This window comes from Aspergillus heteromorphus (assembly GCF_003184545.1).
Source record: "Aspergillus heteromorphus CBS 117.55 chromosome Unknown BO70scaffold_11, whole genome shotgun sequence".
In the NCBI taxonomy this organism is placed as follows: Eukaryota; Fungi; Ascomycota; class Eurotiomycetes; order Eurotiales; family Aspergillaceae; genus Aspergillus; species Aspergillus heteromorphus.
Window position 1 is genome coordinate 99951 of NW_020290416.1, and position 23429 is coordinate 123379.

Here is a 23429-nt window from a genome sequence, read left to right on the forward strand (position 1 = left end):
TTACTTACTTACTTACTTACATAGGACTAACCCAAGTACTCGGTCACCGGCCACCCGGAAAGGGAAGATGTGCTAACTATGTGCTATTTGCTACTTGCTACTTATGTGGGATTGTGGATGGGCATATGTGGCATGGCATGGCATGGCATACGAACAACCGACCGATTGACCGATTGACCGACCGAACAACCGTCCGTCCGTCCGTCCTTCAGGCTTCCCTTCCCCATCCCGTTTATTCCGTCCATACGGATTTACAGAATTTTGGGGGGTTGGAGTTTCTTGTTCTACGTACTCCGTAACTACCCCAGTTTGCCTTACCTTGCCTTGCCTTGCCTGCTTGTCTGTCTGTCTGTCTGTCTGCTTGCTTGCTTGCTTGCTTACCTGCCGGGTGGTCTGGCTAGGGTGGATGAATGGACGGGGAAAGCTGCACGACAATGGATACGATAACATTAATGATTTGGATTATGAGGGTTGAACCATAACTACCATCAGCATCACCAGGTGGAGGAGGGTCTCTGAACTGTCGCGCGTGCGAGTGGACCGCCATGAGATCCGGGAGGGTCTGCTCCTGGTCCTGGTCCTGGTCCTGATCCTGCTTGCTGCTGTGTTGCGGCGTCGCCGTCGCCGTCGCCGTCGCCGTCCGTCTTGCAGGCCAGACGGACGAAGAATGGGATTGTTCTGGTGGGTTAGTATGTCTGTAAATATGTATGTAGGAGTATTTATTGTTTGTTGTGTTTAGGATGATGCGGAGTACTCCATACTTGGTACTTCTCCCTAACTATCTACCCACTACGTACTTCGAAGTATCTACCTACCTACCTACCTACCTACTTACATAGCACTACTTCCTGCTAGGAATGAATTAATCCCACCTCTTTATCCGGACTCTGTACCTAGATACTTAGCCACCAATCCCACCCCGGTCGAGTAACATTAACACCCATGCGGACCTTCCCTCCCTCCCCCCAACCATCCAGAACCAGGATCCCCACGACGGAAGGATAAGAATAGATAGACAAGACAGCATTAGCCAGAGACAGCGCCGGGATGCATTAATACGGCCGCTTATCGACCTCCGCGGCCAGGATCAAAAGTCCTGCGTGCTGCAGCTGCAAGTTGCAGTGGTGTTTGTCCGAGGGCCCATTCATTCATCTATCGGTCTCATTGGTCTGTCCTCCACCACCACCCCCCCCTCTCTAGGCAATTCCCCCAATGGCCGACGTCGGCTCCAGAGCCGTTCTGTTTTGTATGAGGGATTTATTTTCCTTTGATGGTCAGAGAGAGAGAGAGATACTTACCTAGGTACAAGTTACAACCAATCTGTCCGAGGTAGGTAGTTTCTCAAGGACCAGGTACGGAGGATCGACTAGTTGAGTGTTGAGTACCTACCTAGTGGTTACTGCTACCTACAGTATCTACCTACCTGCTACTGCTACTGGCAATGGCAGTGGCCGTGGCCCTACAGGCAGGCTACGAGGCGCCGAGTCGCTGACTGCCGACTGGCCGACTGGGCCGAGGATGTTGCTGTTGCTGTTGCTCATTTCCCACCCAGTCGGTTTCTCTTAGCCTTTAACAAGTCAGCGGTCTTTGCCTCCTAGTGCTGTCACTGTCACTGTTACTCCTCCCCCCTCTTTGAGACCGAGCCTGAGTCTGAGTCTGAGTCTGTTCATTAGTGCCTCCCCACAGTTCATCGGCACGGGACTCGTTCGTGGATTCGCGCCGGCTTCCAACTTGCGCTGCACGACTCGCCCGATCGAGTAATTCCAGCGACTCGCCGGCACTATCTACGACTTACTACCCTTATTATGATTATATGATTACTACCTGGGTCTGCTAGTGTTCAGGGTGGCCCTCTGCCTCTGCCTGGCTGTCTCATGGTCAGCCTCTCGTGCGACAGGAAAGTCAGGACAGGATCAGCTTCCCTCCGCCGACCCGGGATTGCCCTTCTGCGCTTGCTCCGTGCCACCGCCGTGATTGACGGAGTGGACGGATTGACGTCTTGGACTCGGTCCATTATCAAATCATCTTCATCTCGCTCGCCGTCTGAGCTGGACCGACCCCCCCCCTCCACTGGGAATCAGTCATCACTCTTTCCAGGATGTCCACGGATCTGGGGCGGATATATGCGAGGTTGCCGTCATGACATATGCATCTGCACCTCTGTCCCCGAGCCCAGATGCTCATGAGTGTGTGTGTGTGTGTGTGTGGCATGTTCAGTCGTGGAAGGATTCAGAATGTCGTCGAGCACCACCACTGCTACTGCAACTAACTACTACCACCACCACCACCACCCCAGCATGGGACATGCGGGTTTCTGTTCCATCCATGTAACCGTCAATACCGTACCTCATGTGTACAGTATGTCGGATACACGGAAGATAAGATGGGTTGCTGGTGCGGCAATCCAGTCGCACATGGAGGTGCGGTGCCCTTGCTTGGGCCAGAACCTCGAGAGGCGACCAGCGCCGCTCCGGGTGCATGGGGAGCAATGGATCTAGAACCCCAGCGTTTAGGACGGGCCGAATGCATGTCGGAATCCTGGTACCGTGGTCAGCAACCCGTCTGGAATGTGTCAAGGACAGCATCCAGCCCTCTTTCGACGTCGAAGAAAGGGATAGGGGTGGTCAACGACTCAACGTCCTCCATGCAGAAGAATCCAGTCGCACGTCGGTGATCGCATGATCGACATGCCGCAAGCTTGGGGAGACATCACCGTTCTTCTTGTCTTGTCTTCCAGTTCCATCCCGACTGAGACGGCCAAGCCCTCCGCCAAGATCGCCAAGGCATGGCCATATCCCTCCCCCATGCAGCGATCAGGCTGGGGGTTCTCTCTAGCCGAGAGGTGGGCTTGAAAAACACAGCTGCACCCTTGTTTTTTTTTTTCTTCCCCTCCCCCTCATCCCCCCCGGTTCGACTTGCCCCTTGCTCGACATCCTCTCGGCGGCTATGGTGGCATTCCACAGCAGTGCTTGGCAACGTCTTGTGACCGCACTCCTCCCCGGTGCGACGGAGAGGCGCCGCCAAGATCAACTCAGCCCAGTTCAGAAGCATCATGCCTGTCGCGGAGGAATGAGTCTGGGCGGTGCGGTGGTTCGAGATTGTCTTGGGAGCGGTCGGTCGGCCGTCGGCCTTCCCAATGCCCGGACTCCGGCGACCTCTTGCTTCTTGTCAGTCTCCGCCCAGCACACTGCACAAGTGCACACATTCCTCCTCCTTGCCTTGCCAGTGCGACCGCCGACCGACTCGGTGCTGGACGATCCGCGTTGGGGCTGTGACCGGCCAAGCGTGCCAAGAGCCATTCCAAATCGCTGGGCGAGTGACTTGACTGCTGCGGACGTGTTGTTGGTGGAGGAGAGGGCGGAGGGAGAGGAGGTGGTGGCGCGAGGGAAAGGGGAGGGAGACAAGCACATTGCGATTGAGGATGGGAGATCGGCGTCGATCATCTGCTCCTATATTGCATAGCCAGGTCTTGGCGGTCAAGCATTGAGCATGACCACGTCGAGGTTATCTCACTCAGGGGGGTTTCCCCTGGATATTGCAGGCGTGCAGCTGGATTGCAGCCCAGTTGATGGCGCGATAACTGTTTGGGTAGGGGGGGGGGGGGGGGGGAAGAGAGAAGCGGTGGTGCTGGACGGACACGTCTGCAGCACCAGCCTCATTGCAATCCCGACCGACTCCGCCCCAAGCATATGGAGTAGACTAGTTATCTACTGTCTGTCTGTCGAATTCCCTCCGACCGCCCGAAATAAAGTTCATCCATCCATCCATCCAGCAGCCCAGCCAGCACTGCAGGGCTCCGCATCGGCTACTGTACGGCGGCGCAAGGAAAAGTGTGCCGGGCGATCGATCTCGGGAGTCATCGGATGGTGTTTCTGCCCGTTCAGGTAGGTTTCTCGAACCATCCTTCCCCGCACTGTTGGATGGTGTTTGGATTATCGTAGGTTATATCATCGTACTGTGAGTTTTGCTTCCTTTTTGTAGATCCGTCGTCATGGGAAACGTTATTTGTTGGTGTTGTCAGATGCTGGCGCTGGCATTGGGGCCTGTTGTTATTGCCGAGAAGGACAGTGAATTGTCGACGTCATAACTAACTAGTCCTGCCACCCCCGCTGCACCTTAACATTACTAACCACCATAGAATAGTTAACTAGTCTTACAATGAATAATACTACAAAATAAAGATCATATAATCATAGATGGCAAACTAACCCCCGACCCGTCCGATCCGACCATCCATTCAGAGCACAGTTCACAGTACACGGTACGGAGTACTCCGTCAGAAGTAGACAACCGCAAACAAACAACCCCAACCACCCTCTACTATGTATGTAAGTATGACTATGTTACCCATCCATGTAACCTCTGCTAACTAGATAGATAGATAGATAGATAGATAGTGATGTCATGCTCTGCTCCTCTGCCACATCCACACAGCCTCGCCCTCGCCCTCGCCCTCGCCCTCGCTCCTCTTTCTTTTTTTGTTCTGTGGTGGGTGGGTGCGTGCGTGGCGATGATCTCCGTCGTGACTCAGTCTTAGGTCTGTCTGTCTGTCTGACTGACTGACTGACTGACTGACTGACTGACTGACTGACTGACTGTTTCGGTCTGATTAGGCCACCACCTGATTCTGGTTCTGATTCTGGTTTTTATTTCTGCCTGAGTGGGTTGTTTGTTGCGACTAAGGAGTAAGATAGGTAAGGAAGGTAAGGTAAAGTAAGGTAAGGTAATTTGTTTACTCTCTTGTTTAATTGGATTACGGTTGCTTGACTTTGTTATTTACACTGTGCTGCTGCTGCTACTACTACTACTACTAAGGTACTATAGGTAGGTAGTCTAAGGTACTAAGTATACTAAGTACTGCTTTGATGCTTATCTTGTTTGTCTGTCTGGCTATTTAGGTATCTTGGGTAGTAGGTAGATAGGTAGATAGGTAGGTAGGTAGATACCTGACTTTCTACTATGTTTATGTCCATCTATTACGGCCGCAGGATTCAGGATTGATGGTTGAGGATTGAGTCCGAGGTATAAGTTAGTTACTATAGTCAGTTAGTCCGTATACTAGTAGTTAGACCTCAGGTGTTATGTGTTGTGGTGTGTTGTTGTTGTTGTTGTTGGTCTATGCAGGTACACGGGAGTTGCTACTCCGTAGGCACAGTAAGTACTTATCTTAGGTACCTTAGTACCAAAGATACCGTGACCTTAGTAGTTGGGAAGCCAGTAACTAGCCTGTGCCTACGTATAACTACCTAAGTAGTAACCAGTAACTAGTAAGGCCGATATCGATATGCCCTTTGTTGCCATACCCTACCTATTTACCTACCTAAGTACCTACCTCCCTTCCAATTTCGCAGTGCAGGAGTTTGCTTTAGTCTGTCTGTCTGTCTGTCTGTCTGTCTGTCTGGACTACCGGGATTAGGTACTAGTAGCTAAGACAGCAAAATAAGAGAACAGACAGCCCTTGTATATATATCAGGCATATATCTGCTCGTTCTTGCATGAAAAAGAAAATAGTAGTACTATTCCATAGTACTAGTGCATAGTAGTCATGGTAGTCGTGGCTATCATAGGTATCTGGCAATGACAATGACAATGGCAATCCTGAAACAATCAATCCCAATCCCAACCCCCAATCTCTCAGATAGGTAACTAGGTGATCATCAGGCTGCGCCGCATGATCTGAAACAAAACGCGCTTTATGCAATACGTCTCACAACAACGACAATATTTCTTTGTTTCTTTCTCTCTCTCTCTCTCTCTCTCTCTCCATCAGTATTGATACCGGTATCTCGGAATACTTTTGTTATTCATTTTCTTCCCCCCAACAGTCCGGCGACGTCGCTGTGTCTGCATCTTTCTCCACCATTGCAGGATCACCCCCTGCGCCCAGATGATCCGGTCTCTTGCTTGCACAACTGCCGCGCATTGTCTGGCGAGGTCTCTTGCGATGATCCGGCGCTGGTGGTCCCGCCGCGCGAGGATCCGGCGCCATGCGGCTTGCAGTACTGTTGCTGCTCGGGCGCGCTTTGTGGCTGCCAGAAGTCGGGAACAAAGGAAGGCGAGTGCGCCAATGGTGAAGTCTGCGTTGACGATGGGGACGTGCGTGTTGGGGGATGGGGAGGGAGATACGAGTTTGGCTGGGCTTTGTTAGGTATTTTCCGAGAGAGAAGGGGGGACGGGGGTGGTTCTTACCGAACTGCGCGGTGCATCCTAGAGCTTGGAGACGAGAGTTCAGCGATGATGGTGATGAGCATGAGGATGATGATGATGCTTTGTCGCATATATTGTCCCGGTCCCCGAGCAGGTATCCTTCGTATTCGTCGACGATGCTTTCGTAGATTCTGCCGTCGCTGAAGCTGGTGCTGAGGTTTTCGAGTCGTAGACCCTTCAGGTGGGCTAGGATCGACGCCCATTGCGTGAGCAGCAAGATAGGCTCGTCGTCCTGCTGGTGTGTTTTATCCGAATGCTTGTCGCAGAACCATTCCTCGTCTTTGATGTGGTTGTATCCATACTGGGCAACCGCCTTCTGCTTCAGTCTCTCGATTTCTGTTCTCACTTCCGCCCAATCCACAAGTCCAGCGAGGCCCCATGTGCTGACCAGCCCCCACAGAAGCGCAATGGTCTTTTCACGGTGTCCGTTGACGATATCTTCTGCGCGCACTGTGCTCACGAGCTTCCTCGTTCCTTTCGCAGATGCCAGCGCATCCAAGGCCACCTGCACGTTGAAGAGCTTCACTGCCCGACTCATGCAGGGGAATTTCAGGCTCCGTGAAAGTGGCCATTCGGAGTCTTCGGGCTGTGTCTCAGCAGGCGAAGCTGGGGAGTGGAGTAACAGCTCTACGATCCTCGTCAGCCTGACTCCGTCCCGGAGATCTATGGCAAGGTTGTCCATCTGATACTCGTACTCCTGCAGTGGGTCCTGCTTGTAAGAAAGTTCGCAGTTCAGATGGCTCAATGTCTTGGCGATGTCTCCGCATGATGGAAGTAGCATCCGAGCGAGTGCCTGGAGCACGGCAACAGAGGTCTTGTAGGGAGAGGCGGAGAGGAAGAGACGGCGTGGAAGTGCTGTTCCAGAGCAGAGCCTTCCTTGGTCCAGAAGAATGACGATCATGATGCTTCGAATAACCGTTCGACGGTACGCCCGACTGGCTACATCGCCCTCATCTCCCTCAGAGATGTTTGCATGGCGGTCCATGTCTTTATTTTGCAGGAGAAATGCATCCAAAAAGACTTCCAATCTCCGTTTCATCGATCTTTCTTTATCCAAACCCTCGTTTCCTGCGGCCACCTTGGACTTGGGAATCTTTCTTCCGGTTATCGCTTCCACTGCAGCTCGCAGGGCCTGGAGATCGTATGTTTGGACCCAAATGTCCAGATATCTGCGCTTCATCCCTAGATCCTGTCGAAGGCGGCTGCTGCGAGCGAGTACATCTTTTGGTACACTCATGGCTCCATATAGCAGCGAGGCCTGCAGTCGCTTGTGTAAGTGTGTGAACGATGTTCCTTGGTATAGAGTGAGTAGCTCCTGTCGAAGCATGGTCGGGTCATCAAAGGCCGCGTCCCCATCTGCACACTGGAACAGCTCATTGGCCAATTGTGTTATGACCACTTCCTGATGCGAAAGCCAGTTGTCCTCATACAATGTAGGGTTTGTAATGTTCGAGATAATTGGATAATCCTTCTCGATGCCCATCACGTTCCTTTGCAGTGCCGACTTGGGTGCCCCTGTGTTTGTTCTAGACTGCTTAAGCGAGGTGGTAATAGTTGAACTGCGTACAAACGCAGGTTTGCTGTCACTAGTGGTCAACTTTCGCTTCGTGTCAACTGGGTTGGCTTTGCTGGGTCGCGCCTTAGTGTTATTCTGGCTGTCGCCCAGCACCGTGCTCCGTTGTAGGTTGCTTGTCTTTGTAGTCAATGGCTGGGAGGCTCTTGCGCCCTTGTTGATCTGACTAGATCGACTGTCTCTCAACTGGGAGACCTTGAGGTTATCGTCCAGTGGTCTCTTCGCCTTCAACGGCTGGAGACCCTTCTTGCCATCAAGGATTACTGTCCCCGGGGGTATGTTCTCCTTCCCTCCATTCTTCCCAGCAATGTCAACTCGAGTGGACGATTCCTGCGTTACTTTCCAGCTTGGCTGTAGCGGAGCCCGCTGGGCAGAGGAGGCGAGGGAGCGCTTTGCCTGTCGCTTCTGTGCAATCTGGGCCTCCAGGCTGTTTATTTGTGTGTCCTCCGGGATATGATATCCGATATTGTCTGACTTCAAAGGACTGAAAAGTCCCATGAAAACACTGGCCACTGTGGTATCATCTGGGGGGATGTAGACCGTGTTGCGACGCACATCCGCCTTAAGCCTATCCTTAGGTTGAGCCCGGTCTCCTTTCCCACTGATCTGCATAAGAAGCTCGTTGTTCTTCTCCGTGTCTCTTTCAGAGTGTGTCTTAGGGATGAGCTCTTTTTCTTGGGATTGCCTGCGAGGGCTCGGAGCGAAGCTCACTTTGGGACGAAATCTCTGAGCCGGCTGCGCAAGCAAGGACGTTTTACGGTTCGTAGTCTGGGCTGTTATACTCGATTCCCGCTTCGGTCTATTCTGGATTTGGGTGGGTTTCTCCTCGTGGTCATCGTGGATCATAAAGGAAGAGCCTGTCTTGGTTCTTCGTCGCGGTTTGGCCCCTGTAAGAACAGAGGGTTTGATTTCGGTTGTGAATTCAACATTTGCCGTCTCTTCGCCATTGTCCAAAGTCCTCTCCCACAGGCTGTCGAACGAGCTGTCGCTTTTTCGGCAGAAACTCGAACCGTTCAACCTCGACGGGCAAGGGGTTGCAACATCATGCATAAGACCTGACATGTTGGCGGCCCTGCAATGCTAGCTTCTGTAGACTAAATGCAAATGCAGCTCGCTTGGAAATGTTCCTTTCCCATGTGCGTGTCTCGCGTTGACCGTCTTTCAATCTGGTATCATGTGGCGGTCAACAAATCAAGGGACGATTGCGGTAGCAATGGGCTGGATATGGACTGCGATTCCAAGAAAAAAACTGTGAAACAGGCGTTCGGGCCTGGGCGCGAAACTGGAGGTGAAAGCTGGCTAGCTAGAGTCATGGGTCAAGCTAAGTTATACAAGGTTCGGTAGGACGGTAGGATGGGTCTGGCCTCGAGGTATGGAGACGCGCTGTTGACAGCCCGTTGCCGGCGCAACGTGACTCGCTGCCTCAGGCAGCACGCGGGCACCCGCGCCTCGGGAACGAGATGAGATAACGGGTGAATGCACTGGGCGTTGTAATAGTTCTGGGCATATGGGGTGCTTCTGCTGTGCAACCCACTTTATATCATGGCAGAAGCAGTTGGGTGTATCACAGCTGCCAGTTACCGATTGGAATCTGCATAGATGCTACTACTCGGTGGGTAAAGTATCCTAGGATGCAGGCTGGAAGTCACTCATATATACTCCATAGAGCCCAAGTACAACAACCACCGGATGTCGACCAGACGCAGAGGTCAATGCTACCACTCTTCCACTCTTCTGGTACTCCTTCGGTCAATCGTTTCACATTCTGGTTCTCCCTGGTTGGATTTAGAGTTGATGCTGCAAGGACACGTCAAGTTGCATATACATGCGCATGCTGTAGGGTTCGACTGGGATCTCATTAGCTTTGCATGCCTGACCAGCAAGGAGATCGAAGAGAAAAGCTAAACCATCTCATCGAAAAGGTTGTTTGTTGTTGCTAATACTGTTGAGGGTGAGATTGTGGGCGCCCATTCCGCCGTCCGTCAAGCAGCCCAGTCCCTGAATTTATGCAATGTCGAGAAGCCGAGGAACTGATAACTAGTAGTGTAATGAAAACTGCGTACTCGTGTTCCCCGAGGAGGGACGGACTAGACACCGAGACAGACGTTGAGCGTGGAAACTCTCCAATGAGCACCAACAATTGCGACTTATCCATCTAGTTAATACGACTGACCTTTAGACTGGCTTAAAATCGGGCAACATGAAACAGGCCGTCTGGATGTAGTCCGAGGCAATCACACTGACATTCAGCATGGGACAGGGACCTCGGTCTGTGCCTTTCACGAGACGTCAGTTCCACCGGCAGGGATGGATGGCATGCAGAGCACAGACAAGATCCCTCCCCTCCGATCGCCATTCTTCATATGATGATGATGATGATGATGATGCTCCTAGCCTCCTGTGCCTAGGCAAGGCAGAAAGTCCGCTGATTAATACGTATGTATAGTAACTAGTTACTGATAGCACATAGTAGTTAGTTAGTACTTGTGTAAATGTTCCCGGTGGGGGCGCCTATTCTTAGGCCGAGGAGCGAACCTCCGGCCGGCGTCGGGAGGCGCGCCCTCCGATTCGACCTTTCGGTCTCCTGGCCTCTTCCCCAGACACACACATGGTCTGATCTTCAAACGTGGCCGCTGCACAGGCACACTATCTCCTCGCTATCCCTGCGACTAGGCGGCGACGGTTTCCACGACGTTCGTCTCCATCTGCCAGGGGTAATGCTGCTATGTATAACTAACTATCCGTGACCTTCATTAATCATCTCCTCTCCGTCCCCACTCGCCCTCCTTACACGTCTCGATTTGTCTAGCTCGCCGCTGCTCCCCCGTTCTCAACCTATTGAATCTCGATACTGATCCTGTTACCTGCTGTACCGCTGCGGTACTGACTGTCCGGGCCCGAATTGCTCACTCCCGCCGCCTCCTCCGTCCGTCCACCACCGCTCGCTCGTTCGCTCATTCAACTCACTCACCACTCACTCACTCACTCATTCACCTGACGCCCTCTCCCTCGACTTTACCACGCGCCCCATTGGATTGTCGTGGAGATGGGCCTGCCTTGATTGGCTTCACTACGCGCTCTTCTGTCCTCCTGTTTCGGCTCGATTATTCGACTCATCCGGCTGTACTCCGTACTTGATCGGCCTCCTGCCCCAGTGCCGTAGCCTCCGCGCCGTCTCCATCTTCTCCCAATCGCCCCGACTACGGAATGTTCACTGGCCATGGAGTCCCTCGTCTATGAAAACTCGCCGCTGGCAGACTACCTTCAGGGTGAGTTTCCCTCGCCCCAAGCTCGCTCTATGAAATCGCGAAATCTAATGTGGTGATGTGATGTTCAGGGGAAGGCGAACACGATCCGAACTGGCCTCTGAAGGAGGCTGAGCACAGCGATGATTTCTCCGACTCAACGGCAGCGGACTTTGCCCCGCGAGGGGTCTCGAAGTTTCAGGAGCGGATTCGGAATAAATTGCCCAAGCCACTCGAACGGAAGGTCTCGCGGCAGAGCGCAGCCTTGGGTCGGATTTATGAGGCCTGCACGGTATGGGTGCCATGAGACATACACTTCTCGCAAATGGATACTGACGGGGCTGTCAAATGCAGTCTGTATTGAACTCGCGCATTGCACGGAGCGACAACGAGCGATTCCTCGAACAGTTCGGCTACGTTATCGTTGCATCTCAGCTCTTGAACGAACACAGTGCGCCCTCCTATACGTCAGCCGCCGATGTGATGTCCACTGCCCTTCCCGCAGACCTCCCCTCGATCTCGACGACATTTGGTATACAGGGTGCTGTTGTCACGGCTTCGACGTCATTCTCCATCGCGTGGTTGCTACACTGGAGCCGGTCTCGAGCATCATCTGGTCTCAACCCTCGGAAGGTCGGGGTTCTCTTGGTTCTCGTGCCAGTCATCGGTGTTTTGTTCTATGCTTTCGCCAAACGACAGTGGCTGAAATATTTGCGACATCAAGCCGTTGATGCCGCCGTCACCTTCATTGGCAACGCTCAGGGATTCGACTCCGCCGCTTCCGCATCGGTTGTATTTATTCAGGAGGTTGAGCTGGTCTCGAGAGGCTACCGCATGTGGGTGCCTGTTTTCTCATCTTTGATTTAGACCTCACTAATCCATTGCATAGAAGCACACCCTTGCCACCAATCAGCAGACTCGAGGATCAGACGCAAACGCGACGATGCCTGAGACTGCGCCGGACCGTGTCGGAGTCATTCTACTTCATGCTAGGCCGATACATCCAAGCGCAGCACGCGCTACGACCTCTTACCGACGATGCAAACCGTGCCAAATACTACGACATCTACGACATATCGGAGAAGGAACTTGCTGAGGCTGAGGCGGCATTCGATGAGCGTGCAACTGAAGATCAATACTCCTTGCGCTCCCTTCGCACACTTTTCGGGCGACTATACATCGTACGGAAGAGCATTCTCTGCTGCCTTCTGGCTCTCGGTGCCGATGGCGGTGGATCTGATATCGCAAGATGGACCGCCGCTGTTGAGCAGATGCGAGACCTGGCCCATGTGACAGGTGGAAACATCCATAAGATGACCAATATTCTCAACGAAGAGGATCGTAAGTCTCGAAACCTCCCATGTTTTTCTTCAGTCTAACCTTTCATCCTAGGTGAGGTCCCACCTTCGCCACTCCCCACGGCTTCCCCCAACAAGGATAACCTCCGCGCACAATACCGAAAGATCAATTCTCTCTCCCAGGGGGTTCGAGCCCTCCATGCAAAGATGCACATCCTCAGAGAGGCCTCGAACGCCAATCTGGAACGGTCTGAATCAGGCGAATTCGAGGCAACCCTCATGGCCCAGTATGAATCAATTGGCGCGGATATTCGAAGCCTCCTTCAGGAGTGGGAAGCCGGCAAGTCGACCTTGATGAGTAGCTCAGATAAACATCTGAGCGTGGATCGCTCGCGACCGCCGAGTGTGATGATATCTCCAGTGTCGCCCACCCCCAGCCTCGGAGGTTCTACAGCGGTTGAGGGCAGTCCCTCGGACGCTCTGAGAGCATTGAATGGGGAAAGGGCGGAGCTTGGCATTGTCCACACGCTCGATGACGAGGAAGAGATCTTTGAAGCGATTGCTTTACCCGCTCGCAACAAAAGGGCATCGTTGACTCGGGATGAACGCATAGCGCGCGTCAAAGAAGACAGAGCACGACAAGCTGCTGCTCGAGAGCGCACGGATGCCAATACGAACATGCTCAAAGAGCTAGAAATGGTCATCAAGCAACGGCCTCACTCAATGATAGCTGCCAAGCGGGTCACCAGCATCTGATACAGCCAACATCCACACCACATCCCCCATATCTCCTCCACCACCTCGACGTCACATTTTCCTCCTCCCATTCCGCACCTATAATCTCCTCCTTCCCGGGCTCTGCTCCAACCTGAGCTGAGTACCAACTTTTGACCAGCAAATCATGCAGATTGATACCCAAAAATGTATAGAAAGGTCGGTGTCCGTGGCGTTGCGTTTGAGCGTTTTTACATTCTTGTCTCGGTTAGTTGGTTCATTTTCTTTGTCTCCTAAGGGCCCGCAGAGCGTCTTACTTTCGTTGATACTGTACACTACGTTGCTTTTTGACTCGGTTCCACCTTCGCGTTCCTGTATACTCACATTAACACTCTTGCCTATACTGGTCGCTGCCGCTTGCTTTTTTTTTTTTTTGTCCCGCATACCTATGCCTGTTTGTACATAGCATTCAATTCTTACGTGAAATTAAACCCCATCAAATTGAATTGGCCTGGTCACGGGTGACGCGGGGGGGGTCCCGATGCGTGCCTGAGGCATCAACGTAGGCTAACCGGAAGGGGTGATATCAGCCTAAGGGATGACGCGCGACTGGGACGCGTGCCTCCCCACTATTCTGGTAATGAAACCCTCGAACGCGAATTCGCTGCACTCTGGTTCCTGAATAAATTCACTCCAACCAAAGCGCCCATCACTCCTCCCTATACCCCCAATTTCTCCATTGCTTCCAACAAACCTAACCTCCTACAACCTCCAAATCAACTCAAACACTACCTACGTCTCAGGTCTCATCCACCGCCCCCTTTCCCTCTTTAACGTCGTCGTCTCACCGCACCTACACCTCATCACATCAAAAGTGAGCAACTCCCACAACGCTGCAATTCGTCTGGGATCGCCATCTGACTGCTATTAGTGTTGGAAGCTCGTCTGGAACAAGCCAGCCTTCTCAAACGCGTATGTCCTCTCCCTATGACTACAACCACAAGGTGACCCCGTCCGATCCCTAACATTGATTTCTCTAGGTCGTCGACGCCGTCAAGGACCTCGTCCAGGACTGCAACTTCGACTGCAATGACTCCGGAATCTCCCTCCAGGCCATGGACAACTCCCATGTTGCCCTCGTGTCCATGATGCTTAAGGCTGAGGGATTTTCTCCCTACCGCTGCGACCGTAACATTGCCCTGGGTATCAACCTGAGCTCCCTGACCAAGGTTCTGCGTGCTGCCCAGAACGAAGACATCCTCACCCTCAAGGCCGAGGACTCCCCCGACGCCGTGAACCTGATGTTCGAGAGTGCCGAGACGGACAGACTCAGCGAGTACGACATTAAGTTGATGGACATTGACCAGGAGCACCTGGCCATCCCCGAGACAGAGTACGCCGCCACGGTTGAGATGCCGGCGGCCGAGTTCCAGCGCATTTGCCGGGACCTGAACGCTCTTTCCGAGTCCGGTACGCTCATCCTATACCCGTTGCGTTACGTGCGTCGTGCTAACTCCTGTCTTCTTCTAGTTGTAATCGAGGCCACCAAGGAGGGCGTCAAGTTCTCCTGCCAGGGTGACATTGGCAGCGGCTCCGTCACCGTCCGCTCACACACCAACGTCGAGAAGCCCGATCAGAACGTCACCATCGATCTTACCGAACCCGTCGCCCTCACCTTCTCCCTGAAATACCTCGTCAACTTCTGCAAGGCCACCAGCCTGTCGTCCAAGGTGCTTCTCTGCCTGTCGCAGGAGGTGCCGCTGCTCGTCGAGTACGGCCTTGGTAGCGGTCATCTGAGATTCTACCTCGCCCCTAAGGTATGTGTTCTGTGCTTTGCTTGTGATGTCTGCGAAGATGTCATACTGATTTTCTCAGATCGGTGACGAGGAGTAAACGACGAGATGCAGTAATGACGAAAGAGGGAGCGAGGCAACGATTTCATTTTCTTGACCATTTTCATTTCCTGCTTTTCAGAAAATATCCCCTGATTGTTTTCAGGGGCCAAGGCACATTCTGTTACTATAATATCCCGCTAGATGTTAAGCGACCAACCCGTTTCGAGTTCTTTTTGGTTACCAGATTTTCTACTTTGTAGTTGTACGTAAAACCAAGGTGTATAATAAGTTGAAGCCAGTAACTTTCGTCTTTCGTCTTAAAAAGCTACAGCTAATATGAACAACAACACCAACAGCTCCCAGCTATCCCAACCCATCCAACCATCCAGCCACTCAGCACGACTCCACTCCAGTCCAAGCCCATCAACAGAAACCATCCAACCCCTCGACAAACCCCTAAAGGACCCATACAGGCCCCAACCCGAACAAATTAGCCGGGTACACTCTTTCCAGCAACAACTCCAACCCCCAACAACACTTCTACAGAAGGGCGACGAACAGAGGGAGGAGACCAGTAAACTAACCTTGAAAAAAAAAAGAAGTGAAGCGCCACCCCCACCAGAATAATCGGAATCGAATGATACCAATCCCCCCCCTCCCTTCCCCTCCTCTCCCCCCCGAAGGAAGGAAAGAAGAAGAAAAAAAAGGGAGGGAAACGGCATGCTGCGCATTGCACTAAAGTGTCATCACAACACAATCTTCGCAACGACTCTCCCATGGGGAAAAAAGACGACTGCAAAAGAAAATCCAACACGATCCGTAACGGACCACGCTAAATTAACTCGCAGCCATCTCCCCCGATGTTTCTGATGCCAGTTGCAGGTGCAGATCACACCAGGCCCTTGCGGGCAGTACCGGACCTGATTCCACACACCCATCCACCTACCCATCCATCCACCCACACCCACGGAGGACGGGGGGGGAGGGGAGGGGAAAGGGGGAGGAAAGAAGGTCGGGTTGTTGGGTGAAGATTCCTCCGAATTTCTCATTTGCAGGGGGTTTCTCGGATGACGAACTCCCCCCGGGGGGGTGGGGGTAGGTCAGGGCCGAGGACAAGAACGTGGAAGCTCTTGTCGTGTGTAGCAAAGAAACGCAGCATTGGTGGGGGTGGCGCCTGGAGAAAGGAAAGAGAAGGAAAGAAGAGTGAGTGAGTCAGGGTGGTGGTTTTTTTTTATGGGGGGGATTTGGTGTGGTGGGGTTCACCGCTTTCCTACTTGGGAGAGGGGGGGCTGGTAGTAACTAGCTAGACAGTACGTTGCTTGATGGGTGTTTGTTTGGTTGGTTTGCAGCTTTGTGGAAGCCTGGGGCATGAGATGGTTGTTGTTGTTCCGGGTCGGGTAGGTGTCTGTTTACTGTTGTACATGTAAACGCAGTTAATTTGAGTCTTTCTGGTTTGTGCTTCTTAGTCTTGCTTGAGTCTTTCTGTGAAAGCTCAATAGCCTCAGCTTGGTGCAATTCTAGAATCTCATGTTGTACCACATGCCAACTCTGGAACCTTGAAGTCTTGACAGCCACTAACGGCTTTGTCGTGGGTTTGCAATCTACTCCTCAGATGCATGCTCCCTGCACTTGGAATGCTATGACATCTCAGGCATCTGCTGGGTACCTTCAATTTAACTCTGGTATACGTAGGTACTCCGTCCGAAAACTCGATAGATACCATCACAAACCACCCTTCAGAGCTTGGATACTGATACTGCGGGCCCAAATAAGAGGCAGCTTCAGATCGGCATCGCCGTGAATGTGAGCTCTGCGGTGCAGGGACCCAGCTGTTTCCGCGTCTCACTCTCCACAGTCCTGAGTCCACACACCCGACACCAAGCCACCTACTCTGGATCCCCGATCGCTCTCAGGTGAACCAGCGTGACTATCTTTCTAAAAGACCAAAAGCTCTCCTGAACGTGCTCGCTCGCAGTGGGGACTGACTGCCTGGTCGTTGGCGCCCCAATCTCGGTTGCCGTGATTGCCTTTCCATCCGAAATCCGAATACCCATCAATCTTAAACGGGGACAGCCTGTCTGTGTCTGCAGCGAATAGGGATATGAGGCGTCCGGTTGTCGGGCATAATGTGGACCTCTATGACTGCATGAGGCGGGCAACGGGGCTTGTGGGCGCAGATCTGCAGTATGCCTGTAGGTAGCTTCGGCAAGAGATATCACGCTCGAATTCCAGTTTAGGATAATAGGGGACGGATCTTAGGTACTTCCCCCCTCCCCTCTCCATGCGCGATGATGTCCTCCTACATGATCTATTTGTGGACGGAAAGCAGACATGGATAGATACTCCGAAGCGGTTTTCAGAATGATGCTCGGCTCCACAGCCTATACCCACCACAGGAAGAGATGGATGGTCGTCAATTGCACTCGACTGGCTCGACGAACGGCGGAGTATCTTTGGTGCTGACTTTGGAGCCTAAAGCGAGACAGTAGGTAGGTACTGAACAGGCTCCCTTTCCGCTTTAGGCCCGACTTGGCGCCTTTTGGCTCCCTGAGTGTTAACAATAGAATTCGATGGCTTCGCACGAATCCCCTATATTAATATACTTGGCTTGGATAGGCTACTGCTATTGAAGTAAATCTAGAAAAGAATCTTTATCTAGGAAAGGGTATAATCTTACCCTGCAAGACCGACCTGCAGAAGTATCAATTCTCACGATCGGCCTGCTCGCTGCAGTAAGTGGGTTCAAGTATAGATCCAACCGAAACTTTCTTTGGCCGTCGAGGAAGATCCCCATCAAATAACAAGAATGTGACTCTCGAAGCTTCGACAGATGGAATTCCGAGCTCTAAAAGAGCGGGAGATAATTCCGCCTTGGATGCGAATTGTTCCATCATGGGCAGGGGCTGCTGTCGCCGAGACTGATACTATAAAGACGACCGATCCAAGTCCAACGCAGAACTTCCCGTTCCCGGCCTTTGGAATCAGGGCCAGGGTTTTTATGTTGAGGCAATCATGAAGAGTTCGCACACGAGGTTTTACTTTTCGCTCGCTCCTTCGAAGATAGGTGTCTCATGATAGAGTTGCATTCTGCCTAGCCGATCGATTGTTCATGCCAGGTCGGCCGTCGGACGCAGATCCCGGCCGGGGGTTGGTTGTCGGTGAATTGGGACGCCGTGTCCCGTCAAGAAATATCACATCACAAGTGACAGTGCGGCTGCCTCGCGGATTCTCATGCACCTCCAGGGTCAGCGACCCCCTGCATCGGCCTCGAAGATATCCCGCCACCCACATCTACGGGGGCTTGCACTACCTATCTATCTGATGTTCCCGAAGGCGGTTCGCCTGTGTTGGCCTATAATGGCCAACTATATCCAATAGTGTCGATTGACTGGAGCTTATTCTGCTAGCTTATGCAGGCCGTGCCTGGGGCTGATACCGAGGAATCAGATGGCCCGATCGTGATTGCCCGCAAGGGCATGAAAAAAAAAAAAAAGAAAAGAAAAGAAAAGAAAAAAAGCATAAACATGGCGATCGTAAGATGACGATTCGCTTTCCGGAGTCTTGCTCAGCAGACCTTTCATCTTCCAAGCACTCTGCTCAAATACCGTTAGGCTCTTTTTCGTCGGCTCTTTCCCTGGTTTGCTTGGGATGATTGTTGCCTGTTTGCCATACATGCGTTCCTCGAGTATTCGCCTTCTTTGAGGGCAATCATCTTCGACTACTGGTTTCTTTGTCTCTCCCTGAATGGCGTCCTAGAGACCCCTGGTACGTTTGACCGACAGAACGACGTCCTCTAGTGACACCATGGAGGAGAAGGTTGAGGTCCGCGAGACCTATCAGTTCGACTGGGAGCGGTCGACTTCGATCAAGAAGGACGAAGAGCAAGAGATTGGAAATTTGACGAGGATTGCATCCAGCCCAAACGGTCGAAAAATCTCCCTCTCTGCTACAATCGACGAGAGGGATGACCCCCGGTTGGATCCCACCCACGCCGACTTCAATCATCGTCTATGGGCAAAGTTTGTGCTCAAGGCGCTCGACCAGTCCGGGATTGTGCCGCAGACGCAGGGCGTGGTCTTTTCTAACCTCTGCGTGTCTGGCTCGGGCTCAGCACTGCAGATTCAAGAGACACTCCCTACACAGTTAACAGCTCCCTTCCGCCGACTTGCGGGGGCCCTGTCTGGACGCAGCTCTCCTCCTCCACGACAGATCCTTAACAGCTTCGATGGCTTGCTTCAAAGTGGGGAGCTTCTCCTTGTCCTTGGTCGCCCTGGAAGTGGCTGCACTACATTTCTGAAGACCCTCTGTGGCCACCTCGGTGGTCTGACTCTCGAACCCCAAAGCTCCATCCACTACCAGGGGATTGAGTATGAGGATATGATCAAGCACCACCGTGGCGAGGTTGCATACAACAAGGAAGTCGACCAGCATTTCCCGCATCTTACCGTTGGCCAAACACTCTCGTTCGCGGCTCATGCGCGGACTCCGCAGAAACGTATCGATGGCCTAACACGCGCCGAGTATGTCGAAACGATCACCAAGGTCGTTCTCGCCGTGTTCGGCCTTTCAAACACCTATAACACGAAAGTGGGAGACAACTTTGTGCGAGGAGTCAGCGGTGGCGAGCGCAAGAGGGTGAGTATCGCGGAGATGTTCCTCTCACGATGTCGAATTGGAGCCTGGGACAACAGCACCCGGGGCCTCGATGCGGCGTCCGCCCTGAAATTTATCAAGTCCTTGCGTCTTGCCGCCGATATGGGCCAATCGTGCCACGCTGTCGCCGCTTATCAGGCTTCTCAATCCATGTACGACCAGTTCGACAAAGTTGTCGTTCTCTATGAGGGCCATGAGATCTACTTTGGCCCTTGCTCCCGTGCCGTGAACTACTTCCAAGAGATGGGATGGGAGTTGCCAGAGCGCCAGGTGAGCGGCGACTTTTTGGCCTCCGTGACCAACCCAAGCGAGCGTCAGGCCCGTCCTGACATGGCAGACAAGGTGCCACGCACTGCGAAAGAGTTTGCCGAATATTGGAAGCGGAGTGCGGAGTATAAGGAGCTCTACAGACAGATAGAGCAGTATGGCTCGAACCATCGACCGAATCCAGACGAGGCCGAGATTTTCAAGAAGAATCATCAAGAGCAACAAGCCCGTCACACACGGTCACGCAGCCCATACCTTCTCTCTGTTCCGATGCAAGTGCGCCTCTGCTTGCGCAGGGCTTACCAGCGACTCCGAAACGACCTACCAACAGCCATGTCCACCGTCATAGCACAGCTCATTCTATCTTTGGTCATCGGTTCGATCTTCTTCAAGTCCCCCACCACGACCGCATCATTCTTCCAGAAGGGGGCCGTGTTATACTTTGCGGTGCTTTTCAATGCCCTCGTCACACTAAACGAGATTATTCAGCTGTACACCCAGCGACCAGTTGCCGAGAAACAAGCAAGCTATGCATTTGTCCATCCCTTTACCGAGGCCCTAGCCAGCTTGATCATGGATCTGCCCATCAAGTTCTTACGCTGCTCCACCTTTAGCATCATTCTCTATCTTATGTCTAACCTTCGGCGAGAACCCTCACAGTTCTTTATTTTCTATATCTTTTTGCTGATTGCTGTCGTGACAATGTCTGGGATCTTCCGCAGTCTGGCTGCAGCCACGAAGACAAGTGCACAGGCCATGGCAATGGCTGGCGTTTTTGTCCTGTGCATTGTGGTCTACACCGGCTTTGTCTTGCCACAACCGTACATGCATCCCTGGCTTTCCTGGATCCGATGGATAAACCCCATCTACTATGTCTTTGAGGCTCTGATGGTGAATGAATTCCATGGCAGGGACTTTAAATGCGCATCGGTGGTTCCTAGCTACGCTACTGGGTCGTCTTTCATTTGTTCAACCGTTGGCGCAGTGGCAGGGGAGCGGTTCGTCTCTGGGGATGCCTATCTGGAGCAGAACTACGAATACTCCTATAGCCATATCTGGCGAAACCTCGGTATTGTCATTGCATTTATGATATTCTTTAACGGCCTTTATCTGTTCCTCTCGGAGTATAACTCCAGCGAGAAATCCAAGGCCGAAACTCTGGTTTTCAGGCCCGGCCATGTCCCGAAATTCCTTTTGTCCTCCGAAGGTATTGAAGGTGGGGGTACAAACCCTGATACGCCTGGGCTGCAAGAAGGCGAGGAAACCTTCCATCTCCCCGAGCAGAAAGATGTCATTTCCTGGAAGGGTCTCAATTATGACATTCCAGTCCAGATCGGCAACCGAAGACTTCTGAGCAATGTGAATGGGTGGGTGAAGCCTGGCACTTTAACAGCGTTGATGGGAGTTTCCGGGGCTGGAAAAACCACCCTTCTAGATGTCCTCGCTCAGAGAGTGTCAATCGGTGTGGTCACCGGCGATATTCTAGTGAACGGACGAGGATTGAAGCCTAATTTCCCGCGAGAGACTGGATATGTGCAGCAACAGGATGTTCATCTGGAGACAACCACGGTGCGAGAAGCCCTGCGCTTCAGTGCCATGCTTCGCCAGCCCCCATCGGTGCCCAAGAAAGAGAAGTACGACTATGTTGAGGAGGTCATTAAAGTTCTACACATGCAAGATTTTGCGGAGGCAGTGGTGGGTTGTCTCGGAGAGGGTTTGAACGTGGAGCAAAGGAAACTATTGAGCATCGGGGTAGAACTTGCTGCAAAGCCCAGGTTGCTGCTATTCCTCGATGAACCAACCAGCGGTTTGGACTCCCAGAGCTCGTGGACCATCTGCTCGCTTCTGCGAAGACTTGCGGATCACGGACAAGCAGTTCTTGCTACAATCCACCAGCCAAGTGCGATGTTATTCCAGACATTCGACCGCTTGCTTTTCCTTGCCAAGGGAGGCAAGACGGTCTACTTCGGGGATATTGGAGACCAGTCCCGCCTTCTCTTGGATTACTTCGAGCGCAACGGTGCTAGGCGCTGTGGCGATATGGAGAACCCTGCAGAGTACATCCTTGAGATCGTCTCCGGGGAGGCATCTGAGGACTTCGATTGGCCCCGTACCTGGAATGAAAGCCCAGAATATACCGCAGTTCTCGCGGAGGTTGATCGCCTCTTGGAGGCTGGAGAACAGCCCGAGCCACAAGCGCAGGACGACGATAACCAAGGTGAATTCGCAATGCCTCTAAGCAGCCAGCTCTACTACGTCTTGCATCGGGTCTTCCAGCAGTACTACCGCCAACCACCATACGTATTCGCGAAATACGCCCTCGGGATCACGTCCGGCTTGTTCATCGGCTTCTCCTTCTACAAGGCCAACAACACCCAGCAGGGCTTCCAGAACGCCCTCTTCAGCGTCTTCCTTCTATGTGTGATCTTCACCTCGCTCGTCAACCAGATAACGCCCAAATTCGTCGTTCAACGCTCACTATACGAAGTACGGGAGCGCCCATCACGGGTATATTCATGGAAAGTGTTCATTCTCTCGCAAGTGCTCGTCGAAGTCCCCTTCCAGATCATCCTTGGAATCTGCTCCTGGGCATGCTTCTACTGGGCCGTCATAGGCACGGATCAAGAGCCCGAACGCCGCGGTCTGGCTCTCCTCTTCATCGTGCAATTCTTCCTGTACGCATCCAGCACCGCCCAGCTCGCCATATCCGCCGTCCCCCAAGCGCCCCTGGCAGCCATGCTCGCGACCCTCATGTTCGCCTTCTCGTTCATTTTCAACGGCATCCTCCAGCCCCCTGCCGATCTCCCGGGGTTCTGGATCTTCATGTATCGCGTCTCCCCCTTCACCTACTACGTCAGCGGGATCAGCAGCACGATCCTCCACGGCCGCCCCGTGGAATGCAGCACCAAGGAACTCAGCATCTTCGACCCCCCTTCCAATCTCACCTGCGGCCAGTACATGCAGAAATACCTCGAGGTTGCCGGCGGACGTCTTTACAATCCCAACGCCACCTCCGCCTGCCAGTACTGCTCCTTGACCCTCGCGGATGAGTACCTCTCCCTCCGCTGGATCTACTGGGATGACCGCTGGCGTAACTATGGCATCTTCTGGTGTTTCTGGGCTTTTAATGTCGCTGGTGCGGTCGTCTTGTATTATATCTTCCGGGTCAAGACGTGGGGGAAACGGATGTAGGGGGGTGTTTATACTTACAGATTGATCTGGCCTGGCATGGTTTGATCTGTCCTGGCCTGACCTGGCTTGACTTGACTCGACCCAACTCGACTCGTTTACACTGTACCAATTTTTTTTTTCACTCATTCTGGAGGCACTACATACATTACTACATCAGTGGTGGTGTTGGTGTGCTGTTCATATTTAATGTTGATTTGCTAGTCTATGCCTATATCTATTTAGGCTTGGCTTCTTGCCGATGAATATATAATTTCTTTCTTTCTTTCTCTCGTTCTTTCTCTCTTTGTTATTATAGATTATATACCATATCTGTTCATTGTCGAGGTCCTGGTCTGTCTAGACTAAGTGCATATCATACATAGACTTAGGCTCTACTGCAGCAGGAGAGAGAAACTTACACTTCACCTCACCTCACCTCACCTCGCCTAACTATCCGGCCAACTAA

The 23429-nt window shown here is 52.6% G+C and overlaps 6 protein-coding genes across 6 annotated transcripts; 4 read left to right on the forward strand and 2 right to left on the reverse strand.

Moving 5' to 3' along the window:
• Positions 1–57: 57 nt before the first annotated feature.
• BO70DRAFT_30382 (uncharacterized protein) lies at positions 58–725 on the reverse strand. The gene has a single exon (XM_025539834.1). It carries the CDS (start codon positions 448–450, stop codon positions 91–93), a length of 360 nt encoding a protein of 119 aa, XP_025399559.1. The 5' UTR covers positions 451–725; the 3' UTR covers positions 58–90.
• A 4823-nt stretch (positions 726–5548) lies between these two features.
• sha1 (putative calmodulin-binding protein Sha1) lies at positions 5549–9079 on the reverse strand. The gene is made up of 2 exons (XM_025540274.1): positions 6190–9079; positions 5549–6134 (listed from the first exon to the last, which is right to left on the reverse strand). The coding sequence occupies exons 1-2, from the start codon at positions 8840–8842 to the stop codon at positions 5767–5769; spliced, it is 3021 nt and encodes a 1006-aa protein (XP_025399560.1). The 5' UTR covers positions 8843–9079; the 3' UTR covers positions 5549–5766.
• Positions 9080–9350: 271 nt separating this feature from the next.
• Positions 9351–10050, forward strand: BO70DRAFT_361761 (uncharacterized protein). The gene is made up of 2 exons (XM_025543117.1): positions 9351–9867; positions 9954–10050. Exon 1 carries the CDS (start codon positions 9470–9472, stop codon positions 9683–9685), a length of 216 nt encoding a protein of 71 aa, XP_025399561.1. The 5' UTR covers positions 9351–9469; the 3' UTR covers positions 9686–9867; positions 9954–10050.
• A 466-nt stretch (positions 10051–10516) lies between these two features.
• On the forward strand, positions 10517–15149 carry BO70DRAFT_387017 (proliferating cell nuclear antigen). The gene is made up of 9 exons (XM_025545872.1): positions 10517–11049; positions 11118–11317; positions 11380–11861; positions 11915–12366; positions 12418–13071; positions 13969–14009; positions 14078–14507; positions 14568–14854; positions 14913–15149. The coding sequence occupies exons 1-9, from the start codon at positions 11001–11003 to the stop codon at positions 14928–14930; spliced, it is 2613 nt and encodes an 870-aa protein (XP_025399562.1). The 5' UTR covers positions 10517–11000; the 3' UTR covers positions 14931–15149.
• Positions 15150–15161: 12 nt separating this feature from the next.
• Positions 15162–15771, forward strand: BO70DRAFT_361764 (uncharacterized protein). Its single transcript, XM_025543118.1, has one exon. The coding sequence runs from the start codon at positions 15209–15211 to the stop codon at positions 15497–15499; it is 291 nt and encodes a 96-aa protein (XP_025399563.1). The 5' UTR covers positions 15162–15208; the 3' UTR covers positions 15500–15771.
• Positions 15772–18676: 2905 nt separating this feature from the next.
• BO70DRAFT_379416 (uncharacterized protein) lies at positions 18677–23221 on the forward strand (the record flags this gene model as incomplete). The annotated part of the gene is made up of 1 exon (XM_025545345.1): positions 18677–23221. The coding sequence occupies one exon, from the start codon at positions 18677–18679 to the stop codon at positions 22982–22984; it is 4308 nt and encodes a 1435-aa protein (XP_025399564.1). The 3' UTR covers positions 22985–23221.
• Positions 23222–23429: the final 208 nt, after the last annotated feature.

Bases quoted from the DNA above. Each gene is read 5' to 3' on its own strand.
- BO70DRAFT_387017 (XM_025545872.1), top strand. From the start codon at position 11,001: ATGGAGTCCCTCGTCTATGAAAACTCGCCGCTGGCAGACTACCTTCAG. The intron at 11,050-11,117 runs GTGAGTTTCCCT...TGTGATGTTCAG, and splicing joins GCTGGCAGACTACCTTCAGG to GGGAAGGCGAACACGATCCG. The intron at 14,010-14,077 runs GTATGTCCTCTC...TGATTTCTCTAG, and splicing joins AAGCCAGCCTTCTCAAACGC to GTCGTCGACGCCGTCAAGGA.
- BO70DRAFT_361764 (XM_025543118.1), top strand. From the start codon at position 15,209: ATGAACAACAACACCAACAGCTCCCAGCTATCCCAACCCATCCAACCA.
- sha1 (XM_025540274.1), bottom strand. From the start codon at position 8,842: ATGTCAGGTCTTATGCATGATGTTGCAACCCCTTGCCCGTCGAGGTTG. The intron at 6,135-6,189 runs GTAAGAACCACC...AACAAAGCCCAG, and splicing joins AGGATGCACCGCGCAGTTCG to CCAAACTCGTATCTCCCTCC.
- BO70DRAFT_30382 (XM_025539834.1), bottom strand. From the start codon at position 450: ATGTTATCGTATCCATTGTCGTGCAGCTTTCCCCGTCCATTCATCCAC.
- BO70DRAFT_361761 (XM_025543117.1), top strand. From the start codon at position 9,470: ATGTCGACCAGACGCAGAGGTCAATGCTACCACTCTTCCACTCTTCTG.